This window comes from Falco cherrug, chromosome 20, assembly GCF_023634085.1.
Source record: "Falco cherrug isolate bFalChe1 chromosome 20, bFalChe1.pri, whole genome shotgun sequence".
Taxonomy (NCBI): Eukaryota; Metazoa; Chordata; class Aves; order Falconiformes; family Falconidae; genus Falco; species Falco cherrug.
Window position 1 is genome coordinate 3967544 of NC_073716.1, and position 21910 is coordinate 3989453.

Consider the following 21910-nt stretch of genomic DNA (forward strand, 5'->3'; position numbering starts at 1 on the left):
AGCGAGAGGTAGGGAGAAGCGCGACACGTGTCCCCGCCTTCCCGCTGCGATTGGCGGCGCGCTGGGGGCCCGTGGGCGGGGATTGGCTGAGGATTTTGGCGGGCCGCGCGGAGGTTTGAAAGGCGCGTTTGGGGCTGTCTTTGTGTCTCCTCAGCAGTGCCGGTCGCCGCCATGAAGCTCCAGGAGTTCGTGTCACCACTCCGAGTACGTGCGGCGCCCCGCCACCCTTCCCCGCCCCACGCACCTCCGCTCCTTGTCCCCTCAGGGTCTCCCCCCGGGTCCCCATCCCCCCCCGCCTCAGGGTCTCTCCTCGGGTTCCTCTCCCCGCCCTCCTCCCCCCCGCCTCAGGGTCTCTCCCCGGGTCCCCGTCGTCTTCCCCCCCCGCCTCAGGGTCTCTCCCCGGGTCCCCGTCGTCTTCCCCCCCCGCCTCAGGGTCTCTCCCCGGGTCCCCGTCGTCTTCCCCCCCCGCCTCAGGGTCTCTCCCCGGGTCCCCGTCGTCTTCCCCCCCCGCCTCAGGGTCTCTCCCCGGGTCCCCGTCGTCTTCCCCCCCCACCTCAGAGTCTCTCCCCGGGTCCCCGTCGCCGCGCCCCCCCCCTCCCCCCTCAGGGTGTCTCCCACCCCCCCGCCTCAGGATCTCTCCTCGGGTCCCCCCTGCTCCTTCAGGGTCTCCCCCCGGGCCCCTCTCGTAGTCTCTCCCTCCGTTCCTCTGAGCTTTCCCACATCCACGTTCTCCTCACCCTCTCCCCCGGCCCCGAGATCCATTCTCTCCCTTGGTACGGTGCAGGGGCTCCCAGCCGCCCGGGCCCGCTCCATCACACGCCCCCCCGCCTTGATCCCCTTCGACCCCTCCCCCGGTCACCTTCAGGAGCCCACTGCCCCTCACTGCCTCCGTTTCTCCCCCGAGCAGCCTGCGGATGAGAACTCCCAGGTGCCCAAGGGAGATGGCACCAAGAAGCAGCTCTCGGTGGAACACATCTACCAGAAGAAGACACAGCTGGAGCACATCCTGCTCCGGCCCGACACCTACATCGGCTCTGTGGAACTGGTCACCCAGGTACGAGAAGGGCCACGGGGCTAAGGCACTTGAACTCCTTGGTGCGGGCGAGAAGTCATTAATATCTGTTCATAAAGCACAAAACATCTGCTTTACAGACTGATGGCGCAGAAACGGAGGTGTATCTGGGGACTGATGTGTTATTTCTTACCTCCTTTTCAGCAAATGTGGGTTTTTGATGAGGATGTGGGCCTCAACTGCAGAGATGTGACCTTTGTGCCTGGCTTATACAAAATCTTCGATGAGATTCTAGGTAAGGTGACCTATTTGTTGGGTCAATGATTGACAAGTCATTAATGGGTGCTGAATGTCTAAGAAACTGGAAATAAATGTAAGAGCTTATCAAGTGTACTTTTATCTGGTTGTGCTGTTGACCGAGTAATACTTATTGCTTAATTTGGTGGATGGTGCTCACAGAGTACATGGTTTGCTGATTGTGCTTGGAAATATTGGATACTAATGCCCAATGTCCTTCCATTAATGCTGCTAAATAGTGAGCCATGCGTGGAATGATGGTGCACTCCATTACAAAACCAATTTCATTCAGCCCAAAATTCTCCCTTTTATGTTAACTTGCAGTACTCATCTTTATAACTTGCCAAATATTTGCATCCTGAGATTATGATTATTAGTAACATTGCATTGAATTTTTGCGCTCATTCTGCTGAAGACACTTTAGAGTTAATAGTTTTGTCTTGACTCAGAATGTAATATAAACAATAATCTTTCTGTTCTAGTCAATGCTGCAGACAACAAGCAGAGGGATAAAAACATGTCATGCATTAAGGTTACAATTGATGTGTAAGTTTGATTTCATTTTTGTTCGTTGCCTTCCCAATGCATGTGCGTTAATTTGCTGTTCTGCTAAGCTGGTGTGGTATTGGAGGGCTCTGCTATGGGGCCGGTCCAAGTTAGACCAAATGTAATTCACCAGTTGTGAAAGCCTTTTCCTTGCTTAGCCCCACAGTCTCTTACAGGGTGCTGAGTTGTGAAATGACTGCCTTTTTGTTGTTTTCTGTTGTGGCTGTTTTCCTCTCTTCTCCCTCTCAACTGTTTTATCCTGTCGTTGAGCATAGATAGAGGGTTTTTACATGTGGCAGTCCATTTCACAGATGGTATCCACAGATCTGAGAATTTTGTTGTTGACTTGCTCTCCCTCTGCCGGCTGTTTCTGCAGCTGCTGGATGGAGATTTGCTCTTATGAAATGGTGGCCTTTCCCCAGAGCTTTTGTAGAACATTTGTTTCATAGCTCAATCATTTGCAGCCTTAAAAACACCTTTTTTTTTCCCCCCCTAGAGAGAATAACACAATCAGTGTATGGAACAACGGCAAAGGTATTCCAGTTGTTGAACACAAAGTGGAGAAGGTCTATGTGCCTGCTCTTATCTTTGGACAGCTACTAACATCCAGCAACTATGATGACAATGAAAAGAAAGTCACAGGTAGGGATGACTCTCAAATAGTCACTAATATTTCTGAGCAGCCTGTTCAGTTTTAATGTGCGAACAGAACTAAAAGGGGGGGAAGGGGGTCCTTGATGGAACATGAAAACAGCATTCTGAATCCGTCAGACAGAGGTCTTCCCACTCTATTTTATAGTAATGGTACAAACAGGGAGAACAGGAAAAATTCTCTTTGAATGCTCATCCCAATTAAGTGTGGATTTATAGTCACATACTGAGTTTGTAGGATATTGTTGCTTATTGACAGTTGTACTTGGATTGTGCTGAAGTGGCTGAAGTCTTGTTTGTCTGGAATTGTTTTAGATGGCTTTGAACAAAAGCAGTAACACAAGTCTGTTTTCCTTCTAATTCCAGGTGGGCGAAATGGTTATGGAGCCAAACTGTGCAACATATTTAGCACAAAATTTACTGTGGAAACTGCATGTCGTGAGTACAAAAAGTTATTCAGACAGGTATGAACACTTCTCATTTCAGTAAGGTTACACTGGAGATTTTCAAACAAGACCCTAAGTTTTTGTTTCAAAACTCTAGGTGCAAGTTGCATTCAGTACACCTCGATTAGAATAAATTTGGCCCACAGTTACTGTGCCACAAAATAGAATTCAGATAAATAACGAGCAGACATAATCAGAATCTAGTTTTTAACCAGTGAGTTCTTTTTAATTTGAAAGTATTTAAAACTCGTAAATCAGCTTACTGCTTTTAAAAACTAAGCTAGTTGTTCAGGTGTGTTAGACTTGCAACTCACAAAACCTCCTTTTCTCAGACCTGGACAGACAACATGGGAAAGGCTGGTGAAATGAAGCTGAAATATTTTGATGGAGAAGATTACACGTGTATCACTTTCCAACCTGATCTGTCAAAATTCAAAATGACAACGCTTGATAAAGACATTGTAGCACTAATGTCTCGAAGAGCATATGATATTGCTGGATCCACAAAGGATGTCAAAGTTTTCCTAAATGGACAGAGGCTGCCTGTGAGTGAACATTTAGAAGAAACTGTAATATCTGTATTTCTCATGTCATTTAAACAGATTTTTGTTGAAGAAATTTATGTCATTACACGTATTAAAGGGAAAATTTGCATGAGTGATTTTGCTACCCACTTCCCAGGAAGATATGAATTAAGTATTTATAGGAGCTGTTATAAATTAATTGTCTGCTTTCGTCTGTATGCAGGTGAAAGGATTCCGCAGTTATGTGGACCTCTATCTGAAGGACAGAGTAGATGAAACTGGTAATGCGCTTAAGGTTATCCACGAGGAAGTAAATTCTCGGTGGGAAGTGTGTTTGACTTTAAGTGAAAGAGGCTTCCAGCAAGTTAGCTTTGTCAACAGCATTGCCACTACAAAGGTAACTCTTCCTTAGCTTACTTAGTCAAGCTAATGCCATATTCTTCATCATCAATATTCTTAGCTATTTTCAAATGTGTGTCTGTTAGTGAAAATGCTTAGTTGCTTAATGTTGCAAAGACTATGCTAAAAGTTTTAAACAGATATGCATGCTTTGTTTTAATGGCACCCCCACCATGTCTTTGGTCCCCTGTTCCCTTAGGGTGGCAGGCACATTGATTATGTCACTGACCAGCTTGTGACTAAGCTCATTGACGTTGTGAAAAAGAAGAACAAAAATGGAGCTGGAGTGAAGCCTTTTCAGGTACAGTGTCGGAATTTCCCCAGTGGAAAACACAACTCTGGCATTAATGCAAATTGTAACTACAGCTTAGTGCATTACTACTTTAATTAATAATACATATTTCTATTCTACAGACCATATATAGATAAGAAATTGCTAATTATAGAAGCCTCATATTGCCCAGTTCAAGCCAACTAACGGTCTTCTCTTTGTTTGGCCAATGTATTTTGTAATCAGAACACTGTAAGTCAGTGTAGATGGACTAAAACTTGGTATCTGCTAGACAATAACCTATTTGGGCTGAGAGCTGCTAATTCCTTGACGTCTCAAATCAGTAAACATTGCTCGTGAATGTTCATTAGCTGCCCTAAATTCTTTGAAGATATCTAGAAAAATTCAAAACCATGCATAGTGATAAATGAGTTTTTCCTTCCTGTGTCATTCTGACCAGCAAGTATCAGAATGCACTGCTGTTACCAAGGTGGGCTTGCATAATGTGTGATTACTGCTTGTATTTAATTCTAGGTGAAGAACCATATGTGGATTTTTGTGAATGCCTTAATTGAAAACCCAACCTTTGACTCTCAGACTAAAGAGAACATGACTCTGCAGGCAAAGAACTTTGGTTCAACGTGTAAATTGAGTGAAAAATTTATTAAGGGGGTAAGTACTGATACACAGATAATCACAATGTCTGTAAAACTACATCTTATGCTTAATGTGGCTAATATCTACTTTTGAAGCAATGTCATGAATTAAAGAAAATGTAACTTAATATTCTGTCGTTGTTAAGGCTTTTCCCACAGTTGTTTGCGGTTATTTTTTGTATTGCAGGCAGTGGCCTGTGGCATTGTTGAAAGTGTCCTAAACTGGGTAAAATTTAAAGCTCAGAACGAGCTGAATAAGAAATGTTCAGCTGTGAAACACACCAAGATTAAGGGTGTTCCTAAGCTGGATGATGCCAATGATGCTGGTAAGTGGTTTACGTCCTTTGTAACCAATTCATTCAAAAACAGTTAAAACTTCTTCATTAGACAAAAGAATTGTCTCATAAGGAAAAATGCAAAAACCTGTAATTATAGTTTATCCCCATATTACAGTCCCATTTACTATGTTTATTCCCATTTACTATGTGCAGTGCAACAAAACTTGTATGTGTTAGAAGGTATTTGTTCTCATTCAGTTTGTGAGTATCCAGGCTTTGATTTCACTTCGTAATTGGAAAATTGACTTGATGTTTCTTTTATTTTTTAGGCAGCAAGAATTCTTTAGATTGCACGCTTATCCTGACAGAGGGAGACTCAGCCAAAACACTGGCTGTCTCTGGTCTAGGAGTGGTTGGTAGAGACAAATATGGAGTATTTCCCCTGCGTGGGAAAATACTCAACGTCAGAGAAGCTTCTCATAAGCAGGTTAGTTGGAAAATAGTTATAATCTACCTGTTAAAAGGCGCATTATGCTTTGCATAATGCAACAAAGCTCAGTCAACAGTATACTTATGAATAGCTTTAGATTTTCAGCTACATTTTAAGTGTGAAAAACAAGGTTTTTATTTTGTGTGATCTTTTCCAGATTATGGAAAATGCTGAAATCAACAACATCATCAAGATTGTGGGTTTACAATATAAAAAGAACTATGAAGATCAAGAATCTTTAAAGACTCTTCGCTATGGAAAGATTATGATTATGACAGATCAGGTTAGGTTCACTAAAATTGAAAATTGGGACAGAAAAAAACACCACTTGAATACAGAGGAAAGAAGAAAAAAGTGCTACCTTTCTCCTACTGCCACTGTTGTACCTAATCCTCTGAATTTGTTTCTTTTTATCATGCTGTATTTTAGTGGGTCATAATGTCTTTTCAGCCACAAAACAGATAAAATAGACGGGGAGAGCAGCATCGCCAGATAGCTAAATACTGTCTTTCCAGTCTGCTGATTCAAGGCCCTTGACCAGTCCTTGATACCTTCTTTCACCAAGAATGTGCCTTTTCTGTTTCTCTTGGTTTTCTTAGGTTACACAACACGTGGTCACTTTTTTAGAAGTGAAAGTTAAAAGGGTCAGTTAGCTGGAATTATAGAATCATTTGCTGTTAAGGTAACAATTGTTAATTCCATCATGTCCCTGATATAATGTGTTGGGGTTTGTGGTGTCTTTTTTTTTTTTAATCAGGATCAAGATGGATCACATATCAAAGGTTTGCTGATAAACTTCATCCATCACAACTGGCCATCTCTTCTAAAACACAACTTTTTGGAGGAATTTATTACTCCCATCATAAAGGTAAGGGTTGGGTAGATGATAAGGTAAATGAGTAAAGATCCATTGGTCTAAATCTGCCTCTCATTTCACGGTTAAAATATTTGTTGATTGTAGGTCTCTAAAAACAAAGAAGAAATTGCATTCTACAGCATTCCTGAATTTGAAGAATGGAAAAACAGTACACAGAACTACAATTCATGGAAAATCAAGTACTATAAAGGTTTGTAGAAAATGTAATATGTTGAAATTAAATGACCCAAGTAAAAGCATTCATGATTAAATTCAGTTAGCCCTGCTTTTGCAGAAAGGATCTTCCCTCCTAAGATACTCTGACTACAAATACATGCCACATAAAATACAAAAGTAAGGAAACAATAACATCTAACTGGATAAAAATCTCAGTAAAATCTCTCAAAATGGAACTAGAATATTGTGGATAACCATTCTTTCAGCCCTCTTAGGCAATTATGCTCAATTTTATGTGGTATTTTCCATAGAATGGTCCTTGTGTAGTGTTAGCACTGTAAGCTAAGTACTTCCGAATCGCCTAGTACCAATAAGAAAGTTGCCAACTGCAGAACAGTAGCTGTTAATCATTTTGGATATCTACAGGAGTTACAGACAAAACCCGAAAGTACAACATGCAACTGCTCACTTATCACTAAAAGCACAAGAATTACAGATACCTTACATCTCATTTTAAAGTCGTGTGTTTTCAGTAAGTCATCTTCATGCTATACATTTGTATGATGCATCACAGAAACTGGGCATGGTAAAATATTTCTTTGAACTGCAACTTAATTTAAGCAAGAAGTTATTAGGATTAACTAGTACTGTCTCTGCAGGTTTGGGTACCAGCACATCAAAGGAGGCTAAAGAATACTTTGCAGATATGGCTAAACATCGAATTGGCTTCAAATATTCTGGGCCTGCAGATGATGCTGCGATCACCCTGGTAACTAACACTTGATTTAATTGCTGACTTACTACCTTTGGTATTCTACTGCTTAGAGTGCTGTGTATTTTCTCTTAATATGCTCTTAAAGGCCTTTGGGCTTGAGACAATCTCTTTGTTACCAAGGCTACGGCTTTAGTCTAACCAGTAGAAGCAAATCTGTCCACAGACCTCAGGCCAAGAGTAGCCTTTTAATGATGGCTTTTAAATATAGCTCAGAACAAACTAATCACTACAAACCAATTGACATTTTCAGACACAACAGTAAATATTCCTTTAACATTTTTCTGCATGTTCTACTGCAGTTTTCTCCAAGTCAGACCTCCCTTTTCTCCCTCAGATTTTCTTGCAAAATGGTTCACCAGTGGATTAAAACAGTCCTTGCTTCTGTGAACTTCTTCACCTTCAGTAGCCATTGACTCCTAAGTATTCTGAGCTATTCGGCAATGCCAAAAAACCAAGTTTTTCCCCAAAATATAAATTTCCTCCAAAATCTCCTGTCGTTTTCCATTATTATGTTAAAAATCCATACATTTAAATCTAACTACCATGTTTCCTAAAGACTGGTGGAAATTATGCTCCTAATATATTTAGCTACAAGAAACTTTTATTGCATTTCTTGGGCTATTAGGTCAGCACATTTAGCATGTTATTCTCCTGGGTAAACTCTTCCTGTATGCTTTCTTTTTCCAAGTGAGCCAATAAGGCACACCACAGAATGTCCTGGAATTGAGTTACTTTTCATTTTGTAATACACAGGCCTTTAGCAAGAAGAAGATAGAAGAGCGAAAGGAGTGGCTGACTAATTTCATGCAGGATAGAAGACAACGGAAGCTGCATGGTCTGCCAGAGGTAAAAGGTTTACATAGATAAGGAAACTGGTTTCCTGTCTCTCCCTGGGGCTCTTCTCAGTGTCATTCTGGCATGCTAGAGCTGCACAGAGCTCAGTCAGGGAGTCAGTCACCTGATTATGGGACAGTTAAAACATTTCAGGATTTTGCAGAGCAGCTCCTTCTCTCACCAGTGTAGCCACATTATCAATTGTGCATCCGTGAATTTCACATTTAACACTTATCACTCAAATTACTTTATCAATAGGGAAATGATACCTTGAGCAGGGCTGCATGAAGATTTTATTTATCAAAAAATGGGCCTGCATCACAGGAAATGTTTCGCTTCACCATGCTAAGACTGTCAGCACTGGAGCTGTGTTTAGCTATTCTGACAAGGAGCTTCCATTTTAGTGAAACTAGCCAAGGATGTGCTAAGAAACAGATTAGACCTCATTAAAATTAAGGCAGTCTTGCACCTGTTTTTCCTAGGAATACCTGTATGGGAAAAATACTAATTTCCTGACATACAACGACTTCATAAACAAGGAGTTAGTGCTGTTCTCAAACTCGGATAATGAAAGATCAATCCCGTCACTGGTTGATGGTAAGTTATTTCAAGATCGTGATTCCACATAGTGCGTGCCCCAGCTCTTAATAAATGGGTGCTTGTATGTCATATCAGAATTGGGAAACCTGCTGAGTTTTCAGGGTCAGTGTTCTGAAGTTCATTTTCTGCTGTCCAGGTTTTTTAATCTTTGGATTAAATGTTTTGTCCATTTTGTAGTATATTATTGCAAGTACCTTACTCTCTGGGGCAGAATTTTTAGGTGTAGAAGCATGTCATAGTCTCTAGAGAGCAGAAGTGAAACACATCGTATGTTCTAATCACAAGGTCTTGTCTTTTTTTTATACAGGTTTGAAGCCAGGTCAAAGAAAAGTTCTGTTCACTTGTTTCAAACGAAATGATAAGCGAGAGGTGAAAGTTGCTCAGCTGGCTGGTTCTGTAGCTGAGATGTCCTCATACCATCATGGTGAAGTAAGAACCTGGCCTTGTTGTGCAAAATGCTTTTTAAATGAAAGGCAAGCCTTTCTGTTGACTTAACAGTTAAGATGCCTCTAAAGCAGAACTAGATATTTGAGTATAAATACCAAAACAAAGTGACTGTATATCTCCTATTCTTCAACAAGAATTTAATCTGAGATTGGTTGGTCTGCCTTTCCTGCCTAGACTTTATGGGAATGTATTTTATTCAAAAAGTAGAACAAGAAAAAAAAACCCTTTATTTATGATAGATTTAGGCAGATGTTAATAGCCTTTCTACCTTGGTAAGGACAAGTTAAGCACTAAAACAAGCTTCCTTTTGGAGACTGACAGGATCTTTCACTGGAGGTTTCAAGAACAGGTAGACAGCAGTATATCTGTGGGTCACTGGAATATATCTAGTCACCCAGGCTAGACAGTCTTGGGATGTACTTTCCGCGAGTTTCCTCCAGTATTTTGAGTTTATCCTCTATATCAGTTCTGTTCCTGGTGTGAATTTTGGCTTTAACTTTGTCCGTTGAGTGAAGAATTCTGCATATTTAGCTTTGAACCTTCCTTTATTGCAGGCATCGCTGATGATGACCATCATTAACTTAGCTCAGAACTTTGTGGGCAGCAACAACCTCAACTTGCTACAGCCTATTGGTCAGTTTGGCACAAGGCTGCATGGTGGGAAAGACTCTGCCAGTCCTCGATACATCTTTACGCTGCTCAGGTCAGCATTAATGATTTCTTACAGTCTTAAATATTCTTAGCATATTACAAGACTCAATTTGACAGCAATTAGGATGAAAAATGAATGTGCTTCTTCCCTTTAAAAATTTGGACTACTTGCTCACTCTGAGTAGCAACAATTGAAGTGAGGTTTGGACACTAGGTTCAGGTATATAAACTTTGGTTATCATTCCAGAGAACAGAAAGGCACAGTGGAGAATATGGAAATGGCAGCAAAAACAAAGGGAGAAATTTGAGTAGGATAATAAAAAGCGAACCTGAGCTGGGAAAGCAAAGTTCTAATAGCTGAAAGTGCAGTGCTTTAGTTTCTGACCCAATGGTCACTTAGGTTGAACTTGGTCAAATCTGTTACTTGAGCACATGTATGGTTGTACTAAAGCAAGGTACAGAGAATTGGAGCCTTTCTGGACATTAAACTTTAAACTCATACCCGAAGTATTTAAATTAAGGGCCCCATATAGCCAGTGGAACCTGTAGAGATGGGTGGAATTGCTGAAGATGCATCTGTTTTGAGTGTTACTCTAGAAGCCTGGTTTCCTCACACAGAGCCCCAGGCTGTATGGCTGTGGTTGGCTGATAGGAATAAACCCAATTTAGGTGTTTTTTTGTTTGTTTTCTGGAGGGTTCTTTTGGAATGGTGGTCACTGTTCTGTAAGGAGAATTGGGGCTTAAATTCTCTTTTCCATCCTAGTCCGCTGGCACGGTTGCTGTTCCCACCAGTGGATGACAATATCCTGAGGTTCTTGTATGATGACAATCAACGTGTGGAGCCAGAATGGTATATGCCCATCATTCCCATGGTGCTGATAAATGGAGCAGAGGGGATTGGTACTGGCTGGTCCTGCAAGATCCCCAACTTTGATATCAGGGAAGTTGTGAATAATATCCGTCGTCTGATGGATGGAGAAGAGCCATTGCCAATGGTAAATAATATATTTAAATTAAACAATGTCTCACTTGTTAGTTTATTCAGTGTGTTTTGGAGCATTTCATGCAAATGCTTAAAAACAGAAGCATCAACACAAAGCTGAATCCAGTGTTCTTTTCTGCTTAGCTTCCTAGTTACAGGAATTTCAAAGGCACAATAGATGAGCTGGGACCTAATCAGTATGTGATAAGTGGTGAAGTGTCTATCCTGGATTCTACAACCATTGAGATCACTGAGTTGCCTGTCAGAACATGGACACAGGTAATAGGGAATTTGCCCTAGAAATGTATAGTTTGCCCTGTAAAGCAAAAAGTGATTGGTGGGGTTTGGAGCTTTTCATCTTCATGGAAAACATGGGTCTGATTGATTCTTTCCTCAGACTTACAAAGAGCAAGTTCTGGAGCCTATGTTAAATGGGACTGAGAAGACCCCCTCACTAATCACAGACTATAAAGAATATCACACAGACACGACAGTGAAGTTTGTAGTGAAGATGACTGAAGAAAAACTAGCGGAAGCTAAAGCAGCGGGGCTGCATAAGGTCTTCAAACTCCAAACAAGTTTAACATGCAACTCCATGGTATGTAACATTCTGCTGAAGAGAGTCCTTGGTGTAACTCAAAGCCTGTGTGGACAGCTGCCGTTGCTGCACGTAACAAAAATACTCTTTTGCAGTAACCTGTTCACTTTGATTTTTGTGCTGTTACTGGTTTTAAATCAGCTTTCTAAATATACCTTCAAAAGGTCAAAAGATTGGCTTGGGAATGGGCCCAGAGTGATAGGGTTTTGCCTGAAGGAGTCCAAGTGAGCTGAAATCGCATGGTTTAGAGACCTTTGTTGTGACAACAGCACTGCCACTGAATGTCTGGATTCTGACAATGTGTGAAGCTTGATAGCAAGATGTTTATCTGACAGAGAGCTTTAAGATTCAAGTAACCCTAACCCCACTATGTGTTTTCAAGAACTTTGAAACTCTAAAATTGTCTCTGCTGTTGTGTTTGCAAACTGAAGTAATTCCCAAAACACCACCAAGGTTTTATAATTTGTTGGCTAATAATTCAATTGTACTCTCACACCTGTGTTACAGGTAATTTTTAGTGGTTTTGGAAATCCGTTTTATCATCGTAACACCTGTGTTCTTTCATCTAGGTTCTTTTTGACCATGTTGGCTTTCTCAAGAAGTATGACTCTCCCCAGGATATTCTTAAAGAGTTCTTTGAACTCAGGCTCCGATATTACAGTTTGAGAAAAGAATGGCTTATGGGAATGCTAGGTGCGGAGGCTGCGAAACTGAGCAACCAGGCTCGTTTCATCCTGGAGAAAATAGATGGCAAAATTGTGATCGGTATGCATTGTTCTTGGTTACTCGGTTTGTGAAACTGGGAGAAGAGCTATAGGTGCTCTCTTGAGTTCTGTCAGCACCCCCTCAGCCCCGGACTGGCTCTTAACAAACCACACCAGGGCTTATCTTTCTGTTCCAGTAACATACAAGAGGAAAATGCTTCCCAGGTATCTTCAGTCTGTAGAGCATTATGTACATATTAATTAAAATGGGGTACTCATACAGCTTTCCTACTGTGTATTTGATGCAATTATGAGAGTAATTTTTTTAATAATTTAGCAGTAATTCCTATCTATTTCTGACTCAGTAGGAATAAGAGTTAAATACTGGTGGGGTTAAAAAGGGGCAGTGTTTTCTGTTCAAATGCATACATCTTAAGAACCCGTATCTCTGTGTTTTATCTTTGTGAACCTCCACAAAAATATTCCAAATCACGTTCTCAGTGGATTGGAGGTTCAAAGACAGACACTCAAGTTAACAGCATCTGAGAATCATGAGCTAGAAAAAGAAACAGATCTTTGTTCCCAGCATTCAAATTTTCCAATCAACTTTTCCACCTCAGTCTAAAAGGCAGTCTGTATTTCACTTGCATTCATGGAGGATGTAGCTAGACAAAGTGTCATAAGATGCTTTGTGGTTTGCGTCTGAAAGCAGCCCGATAATCCCAACAGCCCCTGTTTGTCTGACTTGACTCGGGAAGAGAAAGAATAATTCCCTTGAAATGCATTTTCTTGGGATTTTGTTCTAAGTAGTTCCAAGGCTGACAGAACTGGTTTCATTTGTATTTGTGTCTCATGGTTGATTGCTTCTGATAGCTTAAAAAGGAACAAATTCCAGCTGAAGCGTTTCCATTGGTTGGGGCCCTTATAGCATAAATTTCCCAGGTGATGTCTAATGAGGTGAAAGCTATACCAAAGCCTTTGAGTGCTATCAGGGTTATTTTGCTTCCACCTGCCTGCCTATTGTGAAACCTTTTTGATACCATCACACCTGGTTTTTTTCAAGTTCAAAAAATACTTAGGGCAAGGGAAATGCAGGTATGGAAATGAAAAAGAAAAATATTTATAGTGCTTTGCCAGGTGTTCCTGACAGGTATAGGAGCAATTCTGACCTGACAAGTCATTTGCTATTAGGAACTTTTTAGGTGTTATTTCAGGCTCTTCCACATGTCCCACCTCTGATGAGGAAATGGTATTTTAGAGCCCAGCAGGATGCTGAGCTGTTAGAACCCTGAGATCCAAAATTTTAAGCTCCTGTCTTTCCTAACACTGATGGGTAGTGGCCACTGAACATCCTGAAATGTCTCTTTACAGAAAACAAACCCAAGAAAGAGTTGATTAAAGTCCTTATCCAGAGAGGGTATGAATCGGATCCAGTGAAGGCTTGGAAGGAATCGCAAAACAAGGTAGCGCTTCAGTTATCCTCTCTAAACTGATCCAAACTGACCCCTGTCTCTGAAGGTCCATAGCTGTACGAAGAAACCCAAGTTACTTTTCTGTTTGTAGGGTCCAAGAGCTTATGTGTCTGGTATGTCTGTGACAGGAAACATAAGGCAAGCAAAAATCCAGCCTCTTGTTCAGAAGGCACTGAGACCTAGTCGTTTGGGTTTGAGTTTGTCAGGTCAAATCCTCTTGCCACAGCAATTTCTGCTGCCCTTTAAGGGTTTCCTTCTGCCTGTTGGGGAAGGGCTGTGAGGAAGATGACAGTTTTTAGCCTGAGGAGAGAGTATAGACTATCAAGACAGAGAGGCCAAATAGAGAAGAGCAAGAGAGATCTGGAGAATTGTTTTTGCAGATGGATTCCTCTGTGTGATAGCAGCTGAGGCTGTAAGAACTTGATCCATTTCTGAATTTTTCTCGAAGAGTCTGGGACACTGTAAGCACACAGAGTACCTGTGGTGCAGCCCAAACTGGATAGATTGCCCTACTCTTGTATGTCGATATACTTGTTGACAATGTTCGGTTTAAATCCACATTCAGGAGGAAGAGGAGGAGGAGAAGGAGGAGGAGGGGGAGAGTGACAAAGAGTCATCTGCGGCTACTGGACCAGACTTCAACTATCTGCTGAACATGCCCCTTTGGTATCTGACTAAGGAGAAGAAAGATGAGCTCTGTAAGCAGAGAGATAACAAAGTATGTTCCTCCTTTTTCTTGTAAAAGCATTGTTGTTGGGTTTTTTGATGGTGAATTCAAATATGTGACTAACAATTATAAACTATGATTCCCTTTAGGAACAGGAGCTGGGAAACTTGAAGAGCAAGAATCCCTCTGATCTGTGGAAGGAAGACCTTGCTGCCTTTGTTGAAAAACTTGATGTATGTCAGTGTTCAGTGCAGATGACCAACTTTCTCGTGGTCTTATTCACCAGCTCTTTATTGACTTTTTTTTTTTCATAATAAGGAACCTAAAAATAACTCCTATGTCTTGCACTCATTGAGGAAAATGAAAGCTTTCATCGCCTTCCTAACTCGGATAGGAGTAGCACTGCTTTTGCCAGGGAGTCTAAACACCAAGGTGGTCAGTTACCAGTCTGAGTAGTGAAGAGGAGCTTTAGGAGGGCTTGAGAGAGAAAACTAGTACTAGGATGTAGTCTGAAGAGATGCAGATCAAAGGGCTTTTTGGACACTGAAAAGGTGAGGGAGGAGCTGGGCTTTACTGAACAGAGCCCAAATTGTGGGTGAACGTCTGTGCACAGTCACACCTGGTCACTGCCTGTGTCTCTTTGTACTCCCCAAATAACTGAACTGTAGCTCTGGCTTAGATCGTTGCTTGGAAGTGTGCAAATCTGTAGTGGTATGGGCAGCTGCATTTAAACTATCAGCAAGTAAAATCAGGAAATCTATCGGCAAGTACAGAGTGCTTTACTGCAAGGGCTGCGATGGTGGGTTTTTCAGTAGTACATTGTTTCTTCTGTTTTCTCATGGCTGTATTTTTTTATGCTCACCGCTGCAGGCAGTGGAAGCTAAGCAAGCCGAGGATGAGACGGCAGTGCTTGCTGGTAAATCTTTAAAGGTGAAAGGAGGGAAAACGAAGGTGAAGGCGGCACAGCTGTCAACAGTAATGCCATCATCTTGTGGCATAAGGGTTGTTCCTCAGATAACTGCAGAGATGAAGGCAGAAGCAGAGAAGAAAACTAAAAAGAAAATAAAGGTAAAAAGGAACATTCTGTATGCTTAATCTTTCTTTACATCCTTTTCACTACAGTCCTAAAGAGATGCTAGTTCTTGTTAGCTGAACTTGTCCTGATGAAGCAGCTGTTCAGGGAGAGGGACAGGATCTTAGGATGTGGGAAACCCCAGAAATGGGCGTTTCTCAGTCTGAAGGAGAATGGGTTCACTAGTGTACCAGAAGATGGCTTAGAGGGAAACCTTTTGGCAAGAGCATATATCACACTGTCAGAGATGGGCTGATAACTTAGAAATGAAAAGGCACATGCAAGTAAGATTGTTCTAGGTGTCTTGGGGGTTTTATGAATCCTCTAGCAGGCAGGAAATGCAGCTAGTAAATTTGTTTCTCTAGAACAGCTTTTGCATTTCCAGTAGCACTTCAGCCACTTAATGCCATTATTGTTCTCTACATCAAAGACATAAAGAAGATGTAACTCTTTTTATAGTGCTAGTTGAAATCATGCCATTCAGCCATTTGCAACATAGAAAACTAAAACTGTCCCCTCACCCGTTTTGACCTGTAAGCCAGACACACTGCTCCTTTCCTACAGATGGTTCAATCTAAAAGTTTTTCCAAATAATTTGCACTGTTGTTTTTAACCCACCCTGTCCAATTCTGCATCCTCAACACACCCTAGAGCCACACCGTCAGCACACAAAGGCGGTACCAAAGCGCTCTCAGGAGCAGGGACAGAGTTCCTGTTTTTGTTAATGTTGGATTTTGCATTTTAAGTCACCTGATCTGGGGACAGAGCATGTCTGATTTACTTGGCTGTAATCAATTTTACATGCTGTTTGTTTCACAAACTCAGATTTCTTGTATCACTTTCATACACCTAAAACAAGCAGCTCCTTTCTCCGTTACCCTGTGTGCCCCTTCTAATTGTCTGAGCTGACTTGCTATCTGTTTGCTATCTGCTTGTGTCTTCAGAGTGAAAAAGCTGAATGTGATGAGAATCAAGAAGAAAACACATCGGGAGACAAAGAGCCTTCAGCCCTTAAGCAGAAGTTACAGCACAAGCTTCTTAACGCTGAGCGAGGTAAATGCTTTTCCGTGTTATTCCATCAATGGAAAGTGAGGGAAGGGTTGTCAATTTGGTTATCTGACCTCTTCCTGAATGTGATGAGTAACATCTAGGATCAGTATTTTTGGAAAAAATAGGTGAATGTGATCCTGGATAACAGTCAAGCAGGATAGATGACTATTTCCCTGTGATGTTTAAGCCAGAATTCTCTGAATTTAGTGATATATTTCTAAGCTGAGCTTTAACTGCTCAGCCTGGAGCATGTGTGGCAGTTCACAGGTTCATCCTACCTCCCAATATTTTTCAGGTGCTAAGAGACAGGCCACTCTACCATTTAAGCCATTAAAGAAAATGAAGAAACGAAACCCTTGGTCTGACTCAGGGTCTGATTCAGGGTCTGACTTTGAGGTGCTGCCTCCTCCAAGAGAGAGAGTGGTTCGCCAAGCAGCAGGTGAGTGGCGACACAAACGCAGAAGAGGGGCAGTTGGTGGAGGACAAAATTGAACAGACTATTTAGAGAGCTCCCAGAGTCTGAGATCCCAGCCAGAAATAATTAAGAGGCTTATTTATTTTACTGTACATAACTAAATATTTCTACCATTTGAGCAGATTTTCACCATGCTTTTCAAGGAAAAGCAGAAAAGGGGCAACTAGAGAAATAAGGTTATTGGTTGTAATTGCACAACTGTTTTGACATACCAAATGCGTTGTTGGTAAGCGTGCACGGAGTACACTTGTGATTTGGAGTCGTCTTGCTGGCAGTCTCAGTATCTGCTTGTTTTTATTCAGATCTTTATTTTTTAATAATTGCAGCTAAAATATTGAAAAATAAACTGAGATGCATGTTGCCAAATGTGTAAAATAATACATCTGTGTCATTTCACCAGCCAAAGTCAAGATCGAGATCAGTTCGAGCTCAGATTCAAATCTCTCCAGCTCAGATGAGGAGCCTGAATTTCAGGGGAACAGTGAAAGCAACACTGAATCTGACACAAACTCAAAAGAAAAACCTCCCAAGCCCAGAGCTGCTCCAAAGTGAGTATTTCTTCACGTAGTCACTAGAAGTTAGCTGTACTTCTGGTGTTAATGCTATATAGAAATTAATAGTTCTTTTTCTTCAGTGCATCTATCTCTTTTGTATGCGCCTTATATTGTATCGTAGGTTAAAAGAATACTTGGGGTTTTGTGTTCTAGGGAAACCACTGAAAAAGCAGCTAAAGCTCCCAAGCAAAAGGCAGTGCAAAGTGCTATCCCTGGTGAGTACAGGACCTAAACCTCGCTGATTTTCCTAAAACCCCAGGAGAGTGCACGGGGCGTTCTGTCAGCGTTCAGCGCTGGTCAAAGGCAGACATTAGTCACAAGATCTTACCAAAAAATTCAGTGTTGGCGTACAAGCTGGTTTCAGTGCCCCAGACTTCTGACTTAAATTTGGATTAATCCAGATGTAATAGTTCTTTATAAGAAGTGGATCAAAATCATTTTCTTCTGTTCTAATATTTATGGCCAGAGTAGATGATTTGACTCTTCTCTGCTTTCTTTACTCAGTTCAAGTCCAAGATGTTGCTAACGAAGATGTGAGTCAAGCTCCCGCAGCTCCTTCTGTCTCTGTTCCTCACAGTAAGGCTGTAGCTGAAAAATCTGCGGCAGCAAAGAAGGCCAGTGCCCCTAAAAGTAAAGCGAAGCTGGGTACGATCATTTTTAGATAAACGGTTATTATTCCTGTGGGAAACAAATTGAGGGATTTTACTCGGTATTCAGAGGCCTGAATAACTTGGAGTTTTCACTTCAGAAAAGATCTGAGGTTTGTGGCAAAGGTTTTCTAGTTGTCATTTTTAAAGAAGTCTGTTTCCAAACATATCATGTTCTAGTTCATCTCAGACATGCTTGAAGGGAGTGAATTTTAGTTTGGGAACAGGAAAAGTGAATGCTTCCTACAGTGCTGTGTAATACTTGGCAGAAACAATCCAAGTGGAATTTGTGTCTTGCAGTCAATGTTCTACTTCGTGTCTTTTTGGAGAAAAAAAAAAAAAAAGCAAGCTGCTTTGGGGTAGCTTGATCTATTTAGTGCTAGCTCAACCTCATAAATCTACAGCATTTGACTCAGGTTTTTTTTGAATGTAACTGCCCAGACTCTTTGTCGAACTTTGAAAGCTGTTTTGCATATTCCATCACTAGCTGGTTTTGATCCCAGCAGGAAAATAGCATGTTACTTCACAGCAAAATAGCTGTTTCTTCCACTTCTAAATTGAGAGCGCCTATTATCATTCAGAAATGGCCTGCTCGTTTCAGCTGAACTTGGGAGGCATGCTTTCAAGATGCTGTTAAAAAAATATCAAAATACAGGTAAGAAAGAGCTCCACAAGGAAGTGCTTAGTATAGATGGCAAATTCATTCCTTTCCTGTGCAAAAGTTTTGAAGGTGTAAGATTGGTTAACAGCCTTCAGAGTTCAGGACTTTTTCCATCTGAAATAGGCTGTAAATTGCTTTGGCTACATTTTAATTTGATCCTCTAAACATGGTGGAACTAAGCAGATAAACAACCTCCTAACTCATAATTTCGGTAAAGAGTAATCTTTCTAGAAAACCGTGCTTCAAAACGAGACAACCTGCAAGCGAGAAGAGGGGAGAGGCAGCAAAACGAGGGTTTAAACGCTGAGTTCTGTTTCAGATAACCAGCCGTCCATCATGGATGTTCTGGGCAAGAAAAAGGCTGCACCCAAATCCAGCAAGGCGGCGGCGAAGGAGGGATCCCAGGGCTCCAAGGCCAAAGGAGTGAGCGATAAGAAGCCTGGCCAGACCAAGGGGCAGAAAGTTATCAAAAGGCAGCCAAACCTCTTAGATTCAGATTCAGATTCAGATTTTGGCTTGAAGATTTCCAAATCGGTTGCAGCAAAGGTTTGTACCCTGCCACCCTGCTTGAGCCAAGGGGATGCTGCGGAGCCTGGTGCCAGTTATTCTGGCAGAAGCAGCGTGGCGGAGGTAGAACCTCCAGTGTGTTGCCCCCCTGTCTTTATTGCCAGGGGTGGGGAAGGTGGGTGAGGAGGGGGGCTGGGCACACCTACGCTGCCCCAGGGTGTTGGCTTGGTCTCACCAGCCCGAACCGCCACCTGGCCCTGACACAGTGGCACGCTTTGGGCTGACTGAGTGTTCCCTGATTCGCTGCTTCGTGATGCTTTCCCTCCAGAAATCCAAGCTGGATGATGACGACGACTTTACTGATTCAGCTGCTGGTGCGAACAGCCCCGTCGCCGTGCCCCGTACCAGGCCTGGACGTCTCAAAAAGCCCATCCAGTACACAGAAGACTCTGATGAGGATGATAGCTTTTGATATTTTTTTTTTAAATGAAGATTTTAAACTGCTGATCCAAACTGATCTGCAAACTAGCCTTGAGGAGAACCCTTGACAAGCTCATCACCAAAACACAACACCTCAGACTACGAAATCTTTTCACTGAACTGAAGCCAGTCCAAAATGTTAGAAGTGAATAGCGCTCTGTTTTTCTTGGGTTTATAAATAAGTTAATTTCCTTCAACAGGAATACCCCCAGCTTCTTGTGAGCACTGGCGCCGTGTGCCCAGCTGGTGCCACCTCCCTTTTACCCTTTAGGTAGCTGGAATCTCTTAACACTTGGTGGTCATTTTAATGTTAAAGCAGACTTTAAAACATATGAAATCCTTTAAAATATGTAACAAAACTGGTTTTAACTCCCCAACCAGAGGGCCGTGCCCACGTGAGGCGCAAGCATTTAGAACTCCATGCTCGTGTTTTTCTTTTTGGCAGCCCTTTATGTCTGTGTAAGCCCCTGTGGCTCAGCCTCTGCCATGTTGTTTTAGCTTTGGGGTTTTAAATTCAGCTTTGGTAATGGAGGTTTGCGCGGACTTGTCTCCGCTCTGCACTCGGTGTTGGCAGTTTTATCTTCTGTCGTGCTGCCAAGAAACCGCGTGTTCAGCCCAGGGGTCATCCTCAGGTAAGATGCTTGGGACTGCCGGTGCCTTGTGCTGCTACAGAGCTGAACGGGCGTCTCGGCCGTGCCAGCGGAGTGAGACGGGCTCTTGGACAGACGGGCAGGACAGACACCACCCAAGGGTTTTCACTTGATCCATGGGATCCTGCAGGAGAGCCGGCTGGGAAGCAGCAGGTTCCCCCTATAGTGAGCTTCTCCCCTGCCATCCTTGGCACTGGAAGAGACTCGTGCAGCGCAAACCTCCTCCTGCCCGGCTGTTCTTTGGGACCAAGAATTTCCCTCGGTGTCTGTGTGACCGCTGGCACGGCATGCACTGTCCCCTGCAAGGGGAGGCCTGTTTGTCACCTCGGTGGTGGCACTGGGTGCTCAGACCTTCCACTGCTCAGGTTCCTCAGCAGAAGCAGGGAAGTGTCACCTTCCCCTTCCCTTTGTGGTACTTCACCGGAGTGTTTATCTAGTTGTGTTTTGCTTTTTCGTGCAGCTGTTTCTGTAGCACCATTTCTTCATTATGTAAATATTTTCTGTGCTTTTCTTGCTGTCCTGAGTTTCTGTGCTTGTAAGTCTTATGTGATAAAAAGTAGTTTTACACAAGCTTTCTTCAATAAAAAGGAGTTGCCTTCAGCAGCCTGTTCTCTCTATTTTTCCTTGCGCCGGCTCCCCAGAGCCCTGGAGTGTCTGCGGGGAGTACTTGAAGCGCTGTTCTCCGGAGCAAAAGGCCATTGGCTGCTCTGCTGCCAAGACCGGTCCAAGTGGGTCATCCCCACCGTCCAACCACACCTGGTATTTCTGAGGTGGTTTCCAGTGCTGCCGATTTAGCCAATTTTGGCATTACCAGAATGATCACAGCAGAGCTTGCGTTGGGCCGCTGGGTGCTGAGGGCTTGGCACAAGCTCTGCTCCGTGCAGGGCTGGCCCAGACGCTCCCCGTGGCCTGCAGCCACCTAAGGAAGGTGCTGGGGAAGAGCTGCAGGAGCCGCATCTCTGCTACTTCCCCCTTGGGCACCTGTGGCTGGGAGCTGCCGCTTGGGCACTCGGCCAGGGGAACCCGGTGCCATCGGCTGGTCCTACTGGTGTCCCACCTGCCCGCTGGGACAGCTCGGGTGCTGCCCGCTCTGTTTCCCTGCCGGTCCCTCGCTGCGAGGCTGTGGCTCTGCAAAACCACCGGCTGGATGGACCCGCTGCCCTACGCCGCTGCTGAGGTTCCCAAATTCGTGCCAAGACCCCTGTGGTACCTGGCACCTGCCCCATGTTCCGCTGCTGCGCCGGCCGCGGGTGAACAGTGGCTGAAGTTGCTGCTGCCCCACGCTCCCGGGCCGGGGGGTTTCACTCGCCAGCAAAGGGTTTGTGCTCTGGGCTGGAGTTGTGCCCCGGGGGGCTGCTGCTTGCCAGGGGGCTGGCATCGGGCTCGGCTCCTGCAGAAATCTGGGGTCAGTGCACGGGATCCCCGCGGTGGGAGGGATCTGGGTCACCAATGAAGCCCTGGGGGACAGGTGGCATGTCCTG

The 21910-nt window shown here is 43.2% G+C and overlaps 1 protein-coding gene across 1 annotated transcript; it reads left to right on the forward strand.

Moving 5' to 3' along the window:
• Positions 1-58: 58 nt before the first annotated feature.
• Positions 59-21029, forward strand: TOP2A (DNA topoisomerase II alpha). The gene is made up of 35 exons (XM_027805667.2): positions 59-204; positions 908-1054; positions 1217-1307; positions 1792-1855; positions 2352-2497; positions 2873-2970; positions 3285-3497; positions 3700-3873; positions 4075-4176; positions 4681-4818; positions 4990-5128; positions 5410-5567; positions 5728-5853; positions 6328-6438; positions 6532-6637; positions 7263-7372; positions 8132-8224; positions 8695-8809; positions 9120-9241; positions 9814-9962; positions 10674-10905; positions 11037-11171; positions 11290-11490; positions 12060-12255; positions 13566-13657; positions 14232-14384; positions 14483-14566; positions 15204-15401; positions 16350-16458; positions 16751-16894; positions 17331-17478; positions 17638-17699; positions 17989-18129; positions 19112-19338; positions 19628-21029. The coding sequence occupies exons 1-35, from the start codon at positions 172-174 to the stop codon at positions 19769-19771; spliced, it is 4701 nt and encodes a 1566-aa protein (XP_027661468.2). The 5' UTR covers positions 59-171; the 3' UTR covers positions 19772-21029.
• The last annotated feature ends 881 nt before the right edge of the window (positions 21030-21910 follow it).

What these genes read in the sequence shown, in the direction of transcription:
- TOP2A (XM_027805667.2), top strand. Translation starts at nt 172, where the DNA reads ATGAAGCTCCAGGAGTTCGTGTCACCACTCCGA. An exon ending in CCTCATACCATCATGGTGAA is followed by an intron (nt 9,242 to 9,813) that starts GTAAGAACCTGG and finishes CCTTTATTGCAG; the next exon opens with GCATCGCTGATGATGACCAT. An exon ending in AAGCCCAGAGCTGCTCCAAA is followed by an intron (nt 17,479 to 17,637) that starts GTGAGTATTTCT and finishes TTTGTGTTCTAG; the next exon opens with GGAAACCACTGAAAAAGCAG.